We start from the raw sequence: 17,903 nt of genomic DNA, 5'->3' as shown, positions 1-17,903 counted from the left end.
TCGTATTAGCGTTATTAGCGTTAGCCCAGCGCACCAACGGAGAAAGACTAACTTATGGCAACACAAACACTCCGGGGACTTCCGGCCGGCAGTATACGCCGTGAAGTGGTTTGCGGCCTGCCAGTGAACCCAAAGCAGAAGAAGAAGTGACGTCAGCGGCTCCCTCAGGGACTTATTCCGGTGTGAACGTGATTTACTAGATAGTTCCAGGAAATAAAGGTGCGGGAACTATTCCTGGGAAAAGTACTTGGTCTGAAAGCGCCTATTGAAACTGTCACCTTAGCATTTTAGAACTCATGGTAACTTTGATAATTGATTTTAAATGGTGTTTTATTACGCAACAAACAAACACAATCAAAACGAATGGCCACAAAGGCACTGCTTTAAATAAACAACAGAATGAAAGAAGGTAGACTCTTTAAATAAGAGTTTTAACAAGTTAGCACACAAGCAAAATGACTAACAAACAAATGAACAAAAGAAAGCCTCACTTCTAAAGTGGAAAGGAGAATTGGGCTAACAAAAAATAGGCTGTTATAAAAAACAGCCTGGAGACAAATTAACCAGTTAACGTTGTTCCTTAAATGAGCAGAATACAGGTATAAGCACACATATACAAACAACTAAGTTAACCACTGTTAACTGAACTAACACAGAATGTACGGAGCGAGAGACGTCTGACCTCTCCCGACTAACACGGTGCACACGGTCTTGTAGTTGTCCCCGGAAGGTGTGTGCGGGGATTGGAGAGTCGGGCCCGCACTGCTCCAATCCAGATCTCTGGTCATGCCTACCGGGGGAAGGACAGGAAACTGGCGTACATATATAACACACAGCTGCAAACACTTAGAGAAAGGTCGATGGGCAGATAGAAGGCGGCGGCCGTCACAGTTTCATAAACAGTTTTGCTTCTGAACGGAAAAGGAAATGTATTGTCTCTCCGAAGGCATCAGTATCACATTGAGACCGTTACCCAAGCTTTAAATGACCCAGGGTAACTTTGAGCTCCTCCTCGTTGTCCCTGCAGATCTTCCTGTGGGTCCTGAAGGACAACGACCTGACGGGAATGGCCTTCATCGACACTCAGCTCTACATCCACCAGATGTTCAGCATCAAGAACTTCATCCTGGCTGCAGACGTGATGAAGAGCATCTCTCTGCTGCGCTACCAACAGGAGAGCAAGACGCTGTCCCTCGTCAGCAGGGTGAGTCCATACAGTCTTAGTGAGTTTTTCTGATGTATTATTTAGGGCTGTCAACGATTAAAACCTTTAATCAGATTATCACAGCTTAAGAATTAATTAGTGGATTCAATACAAATACTCAAGCTAATTCGAAATTGACGTTATTTATTTAAATTCATGAAACCCAAATGGAAATTCTCATAAATAAGTGGAAAAAAAAGTAGGCGTGACACCATGTTATAACAAAGGCATGAGCAAATTCTGAAGGCAATAAAATAATAGACGATAGAAAAAATAAAGAATAACATTATATTAAAAAATTAGGGCTGTCAAATGATTAAAACTTTTAATCAGATTAATCACAGCTTAAAAATTAATTTAATTAAAATTGAAAAAAAAAATTGAAAAAAAATTAAATCATGATTAATCACCATTCGAACTATTTCCAAAATATGCCATTTCTTTATGTATATTGTTGTGGGAATGGAAAGATAAATGAAAGAAGGCGGATATATCCATTTAACATACAGTATGTTTATTATAACATTGTTCTGTGTGTCAAAAATGAAAGACAGCTCACACACTATCAATCATCAAACTGTGGGGTCTTATTTCATTACGTGTTTATTTCTATCAACACGTAATGTTGTATCGATATAGGCCTATATAGAGATGCACTACAGCAAAAGTATTCTCCGTCGGGACTTCCTGCAACAACACCACGCCGTTATCTTGATTCTGATTGGCCAGAAGACATTATCAAAGATGTTTCAATTGAGAAGATGATCACTACGTGACAAAAGTTTTCAAAACCGTTTCTAGTCTTCGGTATTTCCAGACAAGTGACTGCTGAAATCAATCTTAATAACTGCTGTCTGTGCAATTTACTCCGCGAGTTGGCGGACTTTATTTTTCTTACTTTAACATCATTTTTCATGGTGGGTCTAAGCCATTTCTTGGTATGGCTGTAGCCTACCCCAGCCAGTACCCTGGCGCTGCCACTGGTGGGATGTATGGGCGCCAGCCATTCTGCACATGCGTTCAATATTTTGACGCAACTAATTCAACAAATTAATTACCGCCGTTAACGCGATAATTTTGACAGCATTAGTATTATTATGTATTTATTTCAACCAGGACGTTGCATACAAGTGCATTCATCTCAGAAAGAGAAGAGATGATTTATGCCAGATTGTATTTAATAACTCATTTACATCTGCAGTCCTGAGGCAGGTACATAGCAATCAACAACACTAAAAACATTGCATAATCTCTATCACACAAACAATTATAAAACATGATTTGAGTAGGCGTGTTATGCATGCCCACCGAGATATGCACACACCTCGCGGAGTTGCACAGCGCAAAGCAAAAACTCCCGGACATTTCAATGATCTGTACGGCAAAGTACGGTTTGGAAACTATGTCATTTCCTTTTGGAGGGCATGCATAACACGGCATAACACCAGAGCCTGGCTGCGGGGAAACTTTGGCGCTGTTCCGAGTTTGTTCTAATCTGTCAAAATAACAGACTGCTTTCAGATTTTTCCGTCATTGTTAAAAAAAAAAATGTGGTTAACGCGACCACTGCTGTCCCAGCAACATCAGTACCAAGCGAGAGAGTTCTTTCCACAGCAGGGGATATTGTAAACGCCCAAACATCCCAGCTTCTACCTGGAAATGTGGACATGTTCATATTCCTAAAAACCTGTCTGATGACGCTGAGTGAGTGACTTAGTGAGTTGGAGTTGAGTTACTTGAAAAACTAAAGTGAAACTTGATTTATTTTATTGCGGGGTCTGATTATTCAATGTTCTTGTTTATTTGTGAGATGGCAAAAAGACAACACTGGTTGTTCTGGTTCCAGTCTGTTACTGTCACTTTGTTTTTCACACTTTAAAATACTACTATCCTACTAAAATGCTGTACAAATCAGATTTATTATTTAATAGAGAACATTTTTTCAAGTAAAAAAGAAACACATTTCAAAATTAAATGTTTAATATTCTTCTTTATTTTTCAATAACGCGATAAATACCGTACCGTAAGTTTTTGGTATCGTTACATCCCTAGTAATTAATGTTGACATGACTGGTTGCTTAATATCAATTTAGTTGTTTATTTTAACGGTAGATTTAGCGTTAATCTGTTGTTTGAGTGCAGAGGCAGATGAACTGCTGCACCCACCATGTTCATTGATTGAAGTATTGACGGTGTGTTTCCTGGAATGCAGAGTCTGTATCTATCTGTGTTTTTATTAACTGTTCTCATACTTTTTTTGCAACAGGATGCAAAACCGCTGGAGGTTTACAGCATCGAGTTCATCGTGGATAACAACCAGCTGGGATTACTGGGTAACATTTAAAACACGCTAATGAGGCAAATGGAATTAAATTAGCAAAGAAATGTCCTTATTTTCTCATGAACCTCCTTTCTCTCTCCTCTTAGTGTCCGACCGAGACAAGAACCTCTATGTATATATGTATTTACCTGAAGGTATGTATGATATATGCTAATGTGATGTGTATAAGATAAGATCAAATGGATCTTTATTAATCCCTGTGGGGAAATTCAGTATTTCAACAGCAACAGGGTGAGAATGAAAAACAGCAGATTCACACAGATTAGAGATGAATACAATTAAAGATAAAATCAAAGATAAATATAAAATGATATACAGTTAAGCAACTTTAAAATAAGAAAAAGATTTAAAATATTTGTATTGAAGACAAAGACATTTGGTACATTGATAGGAACCTCAGTAGACACAAATGAGAGATTTGAAGAAAGTTAAGAAGGGTTGCCACTTATGGCGCCTTTCCACTGCAGGGCCTCGCTCGGCTTAGTACGGTATAGTTAGGCCTTGGTAGGCCAGGCTCGCTTTATGCTGCGTTTCCATTACAGTTTAGTAGCTGGGGCAGTAACTATAGTAACGCAGTGTAGGCGGAGCCGTGACGTCATCTTCAATGCTAACCACAAAACCAACATCAGCCGTTAGTTGTTAGCCCTCAGAGCTCACAGCTCCTCATATCTGTTCAGAGACGAGACAGAAGTTAAACAAGTCCAAACCACAGACTGTCTGTGTCATGGAGAATACAGTCGCTGGTTTATTTCTGTCTGTAGGCCGTTGTTGTGAGTGTGGACGGTCAGAGCATATACAGCGTTAGCTTAGCCGATCTCCATTCAGACAACACGCATTTTAAAAGGTTTCTCGCCTGCCGTCTGTCTGCAGACTTGTCAAAGCATTAATTCATGGTTTTTACTAACCGGTATCAGTTTGTTGTTGCTTCGGCATCATTTAGAAACGTGTATTACAATTAAATCACGGTCAAATATGTTCATTGTGTTGGAGTTGCCAGTCATTCTCTCACTAGTTTAGCATACTCAGCCCGACTCAGCCCGGTTGTTGGCCAAGAAAGAACCTCGATTTTGGAGAGCCAGAAAAACTGTGAAAAAGTACCCGTTAGCCGGAACTACGCCGAGTGGAAACGCAACCAAAAACGGGCCGGGTTTGGAACGGCACACTTAAACCGTGCTACGCGCTGCAGTGGAAATGCGCCATTAGTGTAAAACCTAGAGGTTTCGCCTCTTAAAGAACATTTCATTTGATCCAGTTTTAGAAACATCCCTGAGCCACGGAGCATTGGAAGGAGTCTTGTCAATAGCGAAGTAAAAGCCAGAATATCTAATTGCCTCGAGTTGTATATAATGTAATCTTCTCAGCACCCAAATATGGCAATATGGGGAAGTATTTTGAGATATTATTATATTGAGAACTCTAATGGGCAGGAAAAGAACATATGGGATAGGTTGCAGGGAGAGGCTTGACACTTGTCACAGCTTTCAATGACTGGGATATATTTGAGTCGTATATATCAGTGTTAACTCACAGCAACAGGTGTGTAATGAGAGGTGTGTTGGGTTGCAGCTAAAGAGAGCTTCGGAGGGATGCGGCTGCTGAGGAGAGCTGATTTTAACGCCGGAGCAAACATCAACACGTTCTGGAGGATGCCGTGCAGAGGAGCTCTGGAGGCCGGCAGCAAGAAGGCTCTGAACTGGGACAACAAGCACATCACATGGTTCGGTGAGTGGACTTCTCCCAGATTAAGATTTCAACATTTCAAAGGTTTAATGTCATACACACAACTTCAATCTAGTTGTGTGTATGATAAGTCTTATGGCCTGTGGGATAAGTCCCTGAGTCTGATTAGGATAGATAGCTCTATGATTTAAACCAGGGGTGTCAAACTCCATTTCATCGCGGGCCAGCATATGGCTGCACTCAAAGGGCCGGTTGTAACTTTAAGACTATACGTATATATTATATACATTATTGGCTCTGCATTGGATTATTATCGGATAGGGTAATAACTTCATAATTAACTACGTCTTAAAGCAGAAGTCCAGGGCAAATAAGTGCAATTCTTTTCAGTGGGCATGTCACAAAATGAGATGCATTATGGGACATGTAGTTTATGAACAACGTGCTTCTGTAAAGCGGCATGAAACCGTATAATAAAAGTATTTTATTCTTTGAAAGCTCTTGCTGGGCCGCATGAAGTGAAGACCTTGAGTTTGACACCCCTGATTTAAACTCTTTTGATGATGCTTTTGAATCCTTTAATACCCGAGTGTTTCTTATGGACTAAACCTTTTCATTAAATGTCTCCCCACAGCCACTCTGGACGGAGGAGTGGGCATGCTGCTCCCGATGCAGGAGAAGACGTACCGCAGACTGCTGATGTTGCAGAACGCTCTGAACAGCATGCTGCCTCATCACGCCGGACTCAACCCCAAGGCCTTCAGGTTCTCATCACTTTTACAGAGTCGCTGCGCAAACATGACATCAGAGAGACCTTTGCTGGCATCCTTTATTAACCCTAACCCTATCTTAAGTACCTCCCAAGTACAGTGTGGTTGAAACTCCACACTTAATCACCTTCTGGTAAGAAATGAACAAATCTACAAGTTTAAACCAGAGTTGTGTTATTTAATAAAAAGGTAAAGCATTTAACAAAATCAATATATTTCCAGCTTGAAGGACAGATAACCTGCAACACTGATCTATGGTTCAACGATCTGACCCTGTTACAACAGAAAAACAAGCACTCTATGCAGGAAAAAGACAAAAGGGGAAGGTCTCAGTTAGAATCTGCATTACAGTCTTCAGAAATGTTGGCCAGACGGGCAAAACTTGCATACATGCTAATTACAAACCTAACGCTTCTTACACACCAACTGCCACCAAAGAACACGTCCCGATGGAACATCGCCTCACGTCTCTGCGTCTTGGCCATCTTGTGTCACTGGAACACACCGCAAAGACTTCAAGCTACTGCCAAGTAGCACGTACGCACTGCGCATGCGTGAGTGGCAATAACTCTCCTTACCAGCAGGCGGCGGTAGTGTGTATTCGTCATTCAAAAGAGGCAACAACCAGAAGACAGACTGCGTGATAACCGAGAGAAGAAGAACAGACTGCGTGATATAAACAAACAACAAATAGCGTGTTCCATTTTCCACTCTACAGCGAGAAGCTCACGGGGCTTTCCCCAACCTGTGTCAAGAGCTGGAGTTAAATGAAATCTCAGATTTGCCTTCTTAATAGTTTGTTTGGGTCTCTCACTTCCGTTTCACTTCTCATGCACTGATTCGCTAGCTGAACAGCCAATCAGAGTGATTTCTTTGGCCGACGGCCTCCCAATTCAACATGTCGAATCGGCGGCGGAAGGCCGAAAAGACACGACGGTGCAGTACACACCAATCTGAGTAGGGCGACACTACGCTCATCGACGGCCCGACATCGATCAACGCCGAAAATCGGCTCGGTGTGTAAGGACCTTAAGATCCACATGATAATTGCCTGTCAACCCTTCTGTCTTGAGAACATTTATGGCACATTTCAACTGCAGGGCCTCGCTCGGTATGGCTAGGCCTCGTTAGGCCTTGGTAGGCCAGGCTCACTTTGTGCTGCGTTTCCATTAGTTTAGTAGCTGGGGCAGTAACTATAGTAACGCAGTGTAGGCGGAGCCGTGACGTCATCTTCAATGAGAACCACAGAAGAATAATATCAGCCGTTAGCCCTCAGAGCTCACAGCTCCTCATATCTGTTCAGAAACTGGACAAAAGTTAAACAAGTCCAAACCACAGACTGTCTTTGTCATGGAGAATACAGTCGCTGGTTTATTTCTGTCTGTAGGCCGTTGCTGTGAGTGTGGACGGTCGGAGCAGATACTTCGTTAGCTTAGCCGATCTCCATTCAGAAAACACGCATTTTAAAAGGTTCTTCGCCTGCCGTCTGTCTGCAGACTTGTCAAAGCATTCATTCATGGTTTTTACTAATCGGTATCAGTATGTTGTTACTTCAGCATCATTTTGAAACGTGTAATACAATTAAATCACGGTCAAATATGTTCATCTTGTTGTAGTTGTAGACCCCTTGCCAGCGATTCTCTCTCTAGTTTAGCCCGACTCAGCCCGACTCAGCCTGGTTATTTGCCCGGAGAGAACATCGATTTTATGGGGCCAGAAAAACTGTGAAATAGTACCCGCTAGCCGGAACTACGCCAAGTGGAAACGCAACCAAAAAAGGGCCGGGCACAGCACGCTTAAAGCGAGCTCCGCGCTGTAGCGTAAATGCGCCACTAGTGTAGCTGGGTGTGGCCTTGGCTTCTATGTATGAATGATGGTGAGTGCTCCTGGAATTGTCCATATCCACCGCTGCTACTGTGGTTAGTTTTCGTCTCCGTTTCGTCTCCGTGTAGACGGGGCCTTAGTAGCTAGGCGTGAATTTAAACAGTTAGAAGATCAACCCAAGATAAACCTATATATATATATTGAGACTCTTCCTCCCTCACCGCATTCAAAAAATCAGTCAAAACCCACCTGTTAAACACTGCATTCAACCACTGACCCCCCCCCCCCCCCCCCCCCCCCTCTGTTTGTCTCTTTACGTATTTTCTTAGTTTGTATTACTCTCTGTCAAAGCGTCTTTGAGTTCCTAGAAAAGCGCTATATAAGTGTCATGTATTATTATTATTATTATTATATTGACTTCAGAATCAGGTTTATTTCCACGTAGGTTGACATGTACGAGGAATTTGACTTGATGTCATGGTGCATACACAAAAGTCAAACAAGATAGAGAACTATTTCAAGAAAACTAAAATATCATTACAAAATAATAAAAAATAGAATCGTAGAAATAGAATATGATAAATGTCCTTGATATACAGTACTTGGGTAAATGATCCTTTTGTCTTCCTGTGTGCAGAATGCTGCAGAGTAACAAACGCTGCCTGCAAAACGCTGTGAGGAACATTCTGGACGGAGAACTGCTCAACAAATACCTTTACCTCAGCACCATGGAGCGCAGCGAGCTGGCCAAGAAGATCGGAACCACGCAAGACATCGTGAGTACTCAGAACAGGAGAGGACAGTTATTCAAATCTAAAACATATGGACTAGTGCAATATCCAAACAGCTGGGACCGCTATCATTTAGCTTTATTTTAGGTCACATTATATTCAAAGTGCATCTCTTTAGAGACCCGAAAATGGCAAATTAAATAAGGAATAAAATGAGTCAAATAAAATATAAACGAAAAAGTACGTAGGGTTTGTTTGAAATGACAAATATCTACACATGTATCTACTTAAACACATACACACATTTGTCTATGTTTAAGGGCTTTTATATATATTTAAAGGGGACCTATCATGCAAAATGAACTTTGTGATGTCTTTTATAAATAACTATGTGTCCCCGGTGTGTCGGGGAACTCACGCAGCATCAGAAAATAAAACCCTTTCTCTTTTCCTCCGTACCCAAATCTCTAAAAACGGGGGTACATCGAGCGGATCCAGATTTGAGTCCGATATGACGTTTATTAAAAAAATATTTTTTAAATGATTAATTTCTAATGTTTAATTCCTGCTCTCTCTGCTCCTCAGATCCTGGATGACCTCCTGGAGGTGGACAGAGTCACGGCTCATTTCTGAGAAACATTCCCCCTCGACTCGTCTCGTCCACTGAAATGTTTTTTACTCAACGGAGAACAATGTTTTGTTATAGCCGTTTTTGTGCAAAACTGATTTGTTTTTCTTACTTCGTAGACAAAAAATGAAAGAAAAGAGGACAGCTATGTTTTCTTAAGATATTTTGTATTAAAAAAGAAACAAAAATCAGTAAAAATTAATTTACACAACCGTTGGGTCTGTTTGTTTTTTTGAGTCTTTTGAAAATCAATTACAGCCAGAATACTTGATTTAGCCCACGGGGAAATAAGGTATTCTGACAGTTGCTCTATTTAATTGATATAAACAAGAATTTAAAGTCAAGATAAAGAAGAATACAAATATTTAGATAAGATTACAGGTTGTCCGCGGGGTCTGGGTGCGTTCACACCAGCCTTTTATAGTCCTGTTGAATCGAACCCTGGTGCGTTTAGCCGCTTGGTGCGGTTCATTTGGGTCGGTGTGAACACAGTCTGAGACCTCTGAAGTGAACTAAACAACCGGACTCTGGTCCGCTAAAATAGGTGGTCTCGGAGCGCTTGCTATTGAATTCTGGAGCTGTTAATTGCTGGTGTGAACGCAGTCCGCACCAAAACATAGGAAGCGTAGTATTTACGTGTCACAAGAACGCGGATGTCTTCAAAATCTTTAGCGAAAGAGTCTTTCAAGACATCTGCGTTGTTTAGTTAAAGAGTGAAGCAGAATGAAGTGTTGAACAGTGTCGTGTAAAGTAAACATTCTCCGTCAGCTACATAAAAGGAAGAACACCTGTCGTCGGTGAAACCCCCCTCCTGACTGCAGAACGTCTCATTATATGTGTTATATTGTTTTTTAACGGACGTTGTCTGATTATATAATCATATGCGCGGGCCGCTAGTGTCTGTTGATCTCCAGATTAACAGCAGCATGAGAATAACCTGCCGAAAGTGCCGATGCTCCATGGCGGAGGCTCCGGTAGAAATTGCCGGGATTTGCGTGTTTACCCCCTTAATGTCTGACCAATGGTTGAACAGCATTTCCGAGCACATGACTTGTGTTTAAAGTTTATAGTCCGTTTGAGTTTTGCCCGTGTGAACGCAAACCGAACCTTCTGAAAAATGAAACAATGTAAACAACTGTAGTGCGGTCAGGGGCGTAGCTGGAAATTCTGGGCCCCATGAAAGAATCTATTTGTGGGCCCCCAATCCATGCGAGTGCGCATTAGCGCGCACGCTAAAAAAAATGTGGCCATTTATTTATTGATGAAAACGCATAATATGGTTTTTACCTATACATTCGGATCAGCAGTTCAGCACCAGTTCAGGATGTCGCATTGCGTTCATCTTCAATGAATGGACCAATGCAATAGTCTACCAAACAACCTTGAGTTGCACTAGCTAGGCATATTTTCCCCTATTCTTGTGACAATGTTTTCTGATACTCAACATACAAAAGCTGTTACTTGTCCTGTCTCTCTGTAATCCCATCTCCAACACAAATAGTCTACTCAAGCACACTATTAGGTTGACAGACACTTACATTTTGATGTGCTCTGTAGTATACAATCGTTCCCTGCTTGGATATACCTTTTACGAAGCAGATTTTGAACTGTCGCGGGCAGAGCACTAGCTTTTTTGCTGTAGCGGCCGGGTTGCTGCCTTTCTCAGCAGAGTGCTAAAGCCCTACCTGTTACACGCGCAAGTAATTCGAGGAGGCGCGAGTGACAAGTGTTGAGTTATTGGTGGGGACAATTCAGGATTCTTGGATACTGGTGGGGTCAGAACCTTGCGTCCACCCCCAAAACGACACGATGAAACCCAACCTCGAAAACCCTGTTGAAGTTAATGAACTGTAATGGACTGCAAGAAATCAACATGCACTGACTATCAACTTTATCTTCTGTCTATTTAATTGAAAATTACACCCAATACAGGAATGAACAAACAAAAAATCTCAACATTCTTTGACTTATTAAATTAAGATTTGAACAACACAAGGACAAAAGTATAAATTAACTGAAGATTTGAACATAATTATAAAACAATAAACTCTCAGGACATGAACACACTTACAGCAAACAATGAAAAATGTAGTGCGAGAGGACTATGCATCAGATAGTAATTGTTCACAATGTGGGCTGTAGCCTGTCAGCTTACTATAGGGAAACATCTCACAATCCTGTCATAGACTGGATTTTTATTCCTAAATCCCGAACGCCAATCGCCGGACCTTCTTGGTGGCAAAATCTTTTACGAGCTCTTTGAAATCAAGTGACAGAGCCAGCTTGCTTTCAATCGATAACATTGCAAGGCTGTTCAACCTCTCTTGCGACATGGTAGATCTTAAATAGCTCTTGATAAGTTTCAACTTACTAAATGATCTTTCACCACCAGCTACGGTAACTGGGAGCGTCAAGAAAATTCTGAGGGCAATGCAAACGTCTCCAAAAATGCTCTGGAGTTCCATCTTGTATATTGCATTCAGTAGATCAAGAGAGCTACAATCAGGGGGGAAAGTGGCAGAAAATATTTTATTGAGATGCCTTATCTCACTCTCAAACTGATCTGTGAGATCCTGTGAGTATTTCTCCCTCAGTGGCTGACACACAGAAGCCATGACACTGTCACTCAACTTCCCAATTTTAAGTATGGCAGCAAATTCTTCAACAATATTTGCTGTTGTTTGGAACCGAGTGTCCAAGTCACTTATGATCTGGTCCATGGCAGTGAGAAACACAGTGTTACGGAATGTTGTTTCTGGCCTATCCTCCTGACCTGTTCCTTCAGCAGTTTCATCATGAAACCTCTTCCTCCTCCTCTCACGGCAAAGTTCTTTTTTGAAATGAGGTGGAACCTCCATTTCCTTAGCTACCATTGATGCCTCAGACCGAATAGCATCCCATCCATTTCTGAGAGTCTGCATCTCATCTCTTAGTACAGCAACATTACCTGCCTCCACCTCTATTGAGATTTTCCCTGACTGGAGTATCACATTTCTGTCATCAATAGATTGCAATACTTTCACCCAAATGGTGAGAAGGACAATGGCATCAAATGACATGAGGTAGTTCCTCAGACCAACAGCTTCAGATCTGGCCTCACCTGTGAGACTGCATGAGCTCAGTATGGTAGCAAGGGCTTCAATGACACCAGGTAGGTGCTTTGCTACAGGTTTCACAGCATCAATTCTCGCACTCCAGCGAGTGTCAGATAGCCTATGTACAGAGCAACCTGTTTTCTTTTTGTATATAGACCAACGAGATGGACTGGCACTTACAAATGTGTAGAGGCGGTTAATGTAACCAAAAAAGTTGGATACTTCAGGGCTCGATTCTGCAGCATGCACGCCTACCAGATTCAACGTGTGGGAGGCACAAGGTGAGAAAGTAGCAAGATTATTCTTTTTCAGTATTTGTGCTTGGACTCCCTTGATTTTCCCTGACATATTCGCCCCATTATCATACCCTTGCCCCCTGCAATCACTAATGTCTATCCCTAGATCCAGAAGCACACTCTCCATCATGCCTGCTATTTCACATCCTGTTTTTCCGTTGAAATCTTTGAATTCAATACATCTTTCAGTGATCTCCCATTCGCCTGTGTCTTCATTATAATGTACAGATCTTATGAGCACAACATTTTGCTCGGTGTGGGAAATGTCAGGCGTTGCATCACAAATGATTCCATAGTATATGGCATCCTCCCTTTCCGTCAGAATGGTTTTTAAAACCTTTCCCCCACACAATTCAATAAACTCGTTCTGGATGTCTGGGCTCAGATAATGAGTTAGCTGGCTTCCTTTTTTGGATGTCCTGATTTTGTCTAAGTGGTCTTTCAAGAGTGGATCATATCGTGACAAAAGTTCTAGCGTACCTACAAAATGTCCATTGTGGACATCGCCCAAAGCATGCGTTTTACCTCGGAAAGCTAAATTCCTCGTTGCCAAGTGCAGAGTGACATCAAGGAGTCTCTGCAAGATAGCTTTGTTTTTCTCAATTTCAGACTGTAGCTCTCTCTGCAACTGATGATCAACGCCACATGCAGTCATAACCGAACACTGTAGGTGTTTCCATCGCAAATAACAGTCCCTGTGATTCCTACTTGTTTCATGGCTTGGGAATTTATCATACATGCGACGCCACTCGACGTCACACATCTTGTATCCCTGGTCACTACTCAAAGCACTAAGAGAGGGTATTTTTTGCTCCTTGGAGAAAAGAACACATGGTATGCAGAACAGTGCATTTGCACTTTCACTGTGAATCAACCAGTCCCTTTTCACTTTTCCCCTACCCTTATCTGCTTTGGTGTATTTCAAGTAATCTGGAAATCTCTTTCCCTTTGAATCATGTGGAATTTCTTGATCTGTTTCTCGCATTGCTAATTTCTTTACAATAGTTGCCCTGTCCTTGTCACTCATCCTAGCTGGGAACAACCCTGGGTCAAGTGATAGCAGATCTTCTACCTCAGACACCACTACAGGTGGCTCAGTATCTGTGGCATCCTGTGTCGGAGCCTCACTTTGTCCCTGACATTGACTGTCCATAGCTGCTTCCTCCTCATCTGTGCTGCTTTCATGGTCCTCGACCTCTTCTTGTACTGGTACCTCTGCCTCTTCACCTCTGCTCTCCTCGTTGGCTGCCTTGCTCGAAGGCCCTGCCTCTAGAGTATCCATAGTGTACATAATTTATAAAATGCCCTATAATAGTAATAACACAGTACAGCTCGAGCTATCTCTTAATTGTTATAATAATAATAATAATAATAATAATAATAATAATAATAATAATCATTTGTATAGATATTTTTCAATTGCTCAAATCTAGCTATAGCTACTGTAACAACCTCAATTTAATGTGCCAGTGGTCAATGGTATTGCAATTACTGGAAGAACTAGAGTAACTAAATGTGAATATTACCTAAAGTTGTATTCAATGCATGGTAAGCATATTTAAAATCTGTTTGTTAACCCCAAGCCCTGCTGCTTTACCTCCCTCTCCTTCAACTGGGAACCGGCCTGAGGGAAGGGGTACTGATCCTGAAGCCGCATCTGTGCATTAGAGCAGATGTGATTAGCATGTAACATTATACAGGTTAGGTTAGCTAGCCATAGCAAAAGGGCATAGCTGCTGGATACAAATTCACTGGGCTCATCGACACTCATCTAATTTTTGATAGCAACAGGTAGCTAACGTCAGCCACAAAATGTTGGCTAAGCTGTTATGGGCTTCAAAACAAGTTCTGTGAATAAATACCTTTCTTGTGAAAATAATTGGTGACTATCTGTCGACCTCTTTTATTATTTTCCTCTTGCTGACGTTTTTTCTTTCGTTTCTGAGCTCCTGATTCATGAGCTGTAGAGGACATTTTCCTGTCAGTCTGTTCAAGCTGCAAGCTGCTGGTGCACTGCTGTGCCGCCTAGTTATAGTTGAAAGTGGGGGTGCAAGATTAGTAACTGGCAGGCAAGGGGTGGTTTGGAGTGGGTCAGGCACGACCACCTCCATGGCAGAATTGTTTTAATTTAATGAACACCTGTACGTGCAATTTCCTGCAATATAGAGCACAGAACTGTCTCAAAATCCTATGGGATCCTAAAGGATTCCTATAGGGTTCCAAAAACGTATAGGGATTCCTATAGCATTTTTTGACTAGGGATGTTATCCTAGGTCTCTTTCTCACTTCCTCTGCCTCCTCCCTGAGTCTGCACAGTCACCACATCATTCTACATTAAGGAGAGCAATACACTTATGAGTACACTGAACTGGTTTGAATACACAATCTTTATGCTACTCTGTAAAGAAAGGGAGAGAGGGGGGAATATATTATCCAAGTATTTGTGTCTTAATTTGTTATGTTATCCTACACTTTAAGCTGACTGATATTTCCATTACCTGTAACTCTTGTGTCTCTTTCTCTCCTTCTCTGCCTCCTCCCTGAGTCTGCACTGTCACCACCACATCATTCTACACAGGAGAGCAATACACGTATGAATACACTGAACTGGGTTGAATACATGATTTTTTATTTTTTCTGCCATGTTCTACCTGGTTGGCTGGCTGGCTACACACACACACACACACACACACACACACACACACACACACACACACACACACACACACACACACACACACACACACACACACACACACACACACACACACACACACACACACACACACACACACACACACACACACACACACACACACAGTGTGCAGGTTAGTTACAGTAGGAGATGGGCTTTTATCATATTATCTTCTATCATTCTATAATTCATTCTTCTTTTATTTTCATTTCAGGTAGTTGTACCTTAAGAGAATTGAAGGCTGGCATCTGTAAATGCAGATAGATATAAGTACTTTATTCTTATTTTATTATCATTATTTTCTTTCCAATGAAATGAAATCAGAAAATAAGTGGTATATGATGGAAAATATGAAAGTCAATGCTTGAAGGAAAATGGACTTCGGAAAAGTTTTTTATTTTGTATTTACTGTTCTGTAAAAGTCTTGTCGAATGCAATGTTTTATGTTTTGTGTGGACCCCAGGAAGACTAGTTGTTGTCATGCAACAGCTAATGGGGATCCTAATAAACTCAAACGGGCTTCGATCTACCAGGTAGCTAGCTAGTCAAACACACACACTGGTTGATGTTACTAGCTAGCTAGCAAACGTCAGCTAACCGCTAGCTAACATAAAGAGTGACCTGTAATTCAATGCAGCGAAAATGAAGAGAAGGTGATGATTATAAATGTGTTTTATTGTATTGAGTGGTAGAAGTAAAGACATGTCTAACATATTCTTTGTTTGAACAACTTACTGAAAAGGTCTGCCACCAATGACAGACTGTTCGCGGTGATTTACACTCAGCCTACCTGCATCAGGACTGCTGTGGGTGGGAGGCAGTTGATCAAACCATTGTGAGCGAAATGCGGGGGGGGGTCACAATCTTTGGAAACTTAAAAACTCGCTATTAAGTGTCTATAATCAGCACAAGTTCTTTCATTGCGTATTATTAATTCGATTGAAATTACACACTTATGTTTACAGTGATATATTGGGGGGGAAATGTCATATTTTTCATATGATCAAAAAGTGGGGGTGCAAAAGCACACGTTTGCTCCCCCAAGGTCAATTGTGGGGATGCACCTGCTCCGCTTGCTCCATTGCTCAGGCGCCCATACCATGCAATGAATGAAGGGAGGGGTGCTCATTCTGTCAAACAGAGTAACAAGCACCTGTTTGTTTCTTTTGGGACGTTTTTTTTTAATACAGGCAATTATACTTTTGAGTCATTTACATTAACTTACTTTAGGATAATAATAAAACCATATTAATAAAAAGATAATAATAGTGTTCTCTGGCCCCCCCCCCCCCCCCCCCCAGTGCTGGGCCCTTGGAATCATCCTAACCTCCCCCCCCCCCAGCTACGCCCCTGAGTGCGGTGCGCACCAGAGAAGCGGACTATTAGGTGTGAAGTGACCTTAAAGGTCCCATGTCATGGCCATTTCTACTGATCATAATTCCATTGTTGAGGTCTACTAGAATAGATTTATATTGTGCAATTTTCCAAACTCACATTGGTTTCTCACACAGCATCTCTGTATAGCATGTGTATTCACTCTCTGTCCTAAACGGCTTGTTGGAGCTCCACATTTCCTACGAGGCGTTCTGGGGCAGTATGGACAGGTCTTTTCTGAGGGTTTGTGACTCTGCAGACCGTTTACAAGCAGAAAAATCTTCATAACACACAAGGGGACGGGTAATAACCGGAAAAGCATGACATGGGACCTTTAAAAAGTAGATAAATCAATTAAGGCTATTAAAAAGTATTAAACGGAATTCTCCAAGGTATTCCATTTTGTAGCTTGTTTTCAATAAGTTTATAAATGGTCCAAAGAGGTTGTATTCTACAGTCTGCCTGAATGTAATCATTGCGTAGGTGTGTAGTGTGATTCTGTGTAGTTTATTTATGGCATCCCGTTGGATTTGACGCTCACTGCTTGATAGCGCGCGAAGGTCCGTTTACGCCGGTTGTGAAACAACATCGTTATGGGGAAATGCAAGTTTGCGTCCAAACGGTTGGAAGATAAGGAGGAAGGACAATCAATACTGTGGGTGTTTCTCAATGTCGAGGACGCTTCCTTGGTAGGACATGTCCCTCCGAGTCAGGTCCTTCAGAAGCAAGGCAAGAATCCTTCCTAGCCTCGGAAAACGAAGAATGGTGGAACAGGCTAGCAGGTGTGCGTCATATGCGAGGCCCGGCCTTAAATGGAGCGCGATTTCCGCCAAACATTTTGGAAACTGGTCCGTGTGCAAAGCATTGTGGGGATTTTAAGAATGCGGAGGATACATATGTGCAGCCTCGACTAGAATTCCAAGCATCCTGGACATTGGAACAGTCCTTCGGCAGCACTCGATGACGTAGCATCCTTGAAATAGTAGCTCTGGAGCATCCTTCCTCGACATTGAGAAACACCCTGTATATAGTCAATGTGAGGTAAAGTGTGTCGCCAATGTAACCGGTTAAAACTCAAATTGGCGATGAGGTCTTAAAATGTATGGAAAGGGTCTTGAAAGAGGTATTACATTTGACTTCAGGATTAATATGATAAAGTATGAAATGTCCAATTGATAAAAAAACACAACATGAGGTTAAAGTAAGAGTGAATAGAATAAATATATGAAACAAGAATTATCAAATAGTGATAAAATGGAATAAAA

The 17,903-nt window shown here is 41.7% G+C and overlaps 2 protein-coding genes across 3 annotated transcripts in view; one reads left to right on the top strand and one right to left on the bottom strand.

Annotated features, from left to right (window-relative positions):
- Window positions 1-9,389, top strand: part of cpsf1 (cleavage and polyadenylation specific factor 1) — a 43,895-nt gene extending 34,506 nt beyond the window's left edge. For both annotated transcript variants that reach the window (XM_079652694.1, XM_079652693.1), the window contains exons 32-38: window positions 1,028-1,204; window positions 3,471-3,537; window positions 3,632-3,679; window positions 5,112-5,267; window positions 5,860-5,989; window positions 8,457-8,595; window positions 9,136-9,389. In XM_079652694.1, coding sequence (XP_079508820.1) covers window positions 1,028-1,204; window positions 3,471-3,537; window positions 3,632-3,679; window positions 5,112-5,267; window positions 5,860-5,989; window positions 8,457-8,595; window positions 9,136-9,183 — 765 coding nt within the window. In that variant the 3' untranslated portion in view covers window positions 9,184-9,389. The remainder of the gene's footprint in view (window positions 1-1,027; window positions 1,205-3,470; window positions 3,538-3,631; window positions 3,680-5,111; window positions 5,268-5,859; window positions 5,990-8,456; window positions 8,596-9,135) is intronic.
- A 1,089-nt stretch (window positions 9,390-10,478) lies between these two features.
- LOC307022017 (zinc finger MYM-type protein 1-like) lies at window positions 10,479-15,083 on the bottom strand (the record flags this gene model as incomplete). The annotated part of the gene is made up of 4 exons (XM_079654589.1): window positions 15,068-15,083; window positions 14,167-14,226; window positions 12,202-13,838; window positions 10,479-10,520 (listed from the first exon to the last, which is right to left on the bottom strand). Exons 3-4 carry the CDS (start codon window positions 13,720-13,722, stop codon window positions 10,479-10,481), a joined length of 1,563 nt encoding a protein of 520 aa, XP_079510715.1. The 5' UTR covers window positions 13,723-13,838; window positions 14,167-14,226; window positions 15,068-15,083.
- Between the last annotated feature and the right edge of the window lie 2,820 nt (window positions 15,084-17,903).

Source organism: Notothenia rossii, assembly GCF_949606895.1.
Source record: "Notothenia rossii genome assembly, chromosome: 10".
Lineage (NCBI taxonomy): Eukaryota > Metazoa > Chordata > Actinopteri > Perciformes > Nototheniidae > Notothenia > Notothenia rossii.
The sequence above is the reverse complement of the archived record's forward strand: the minus strand, read 5'-3'. Positions and strand labels throughout refer to the sequence as shown.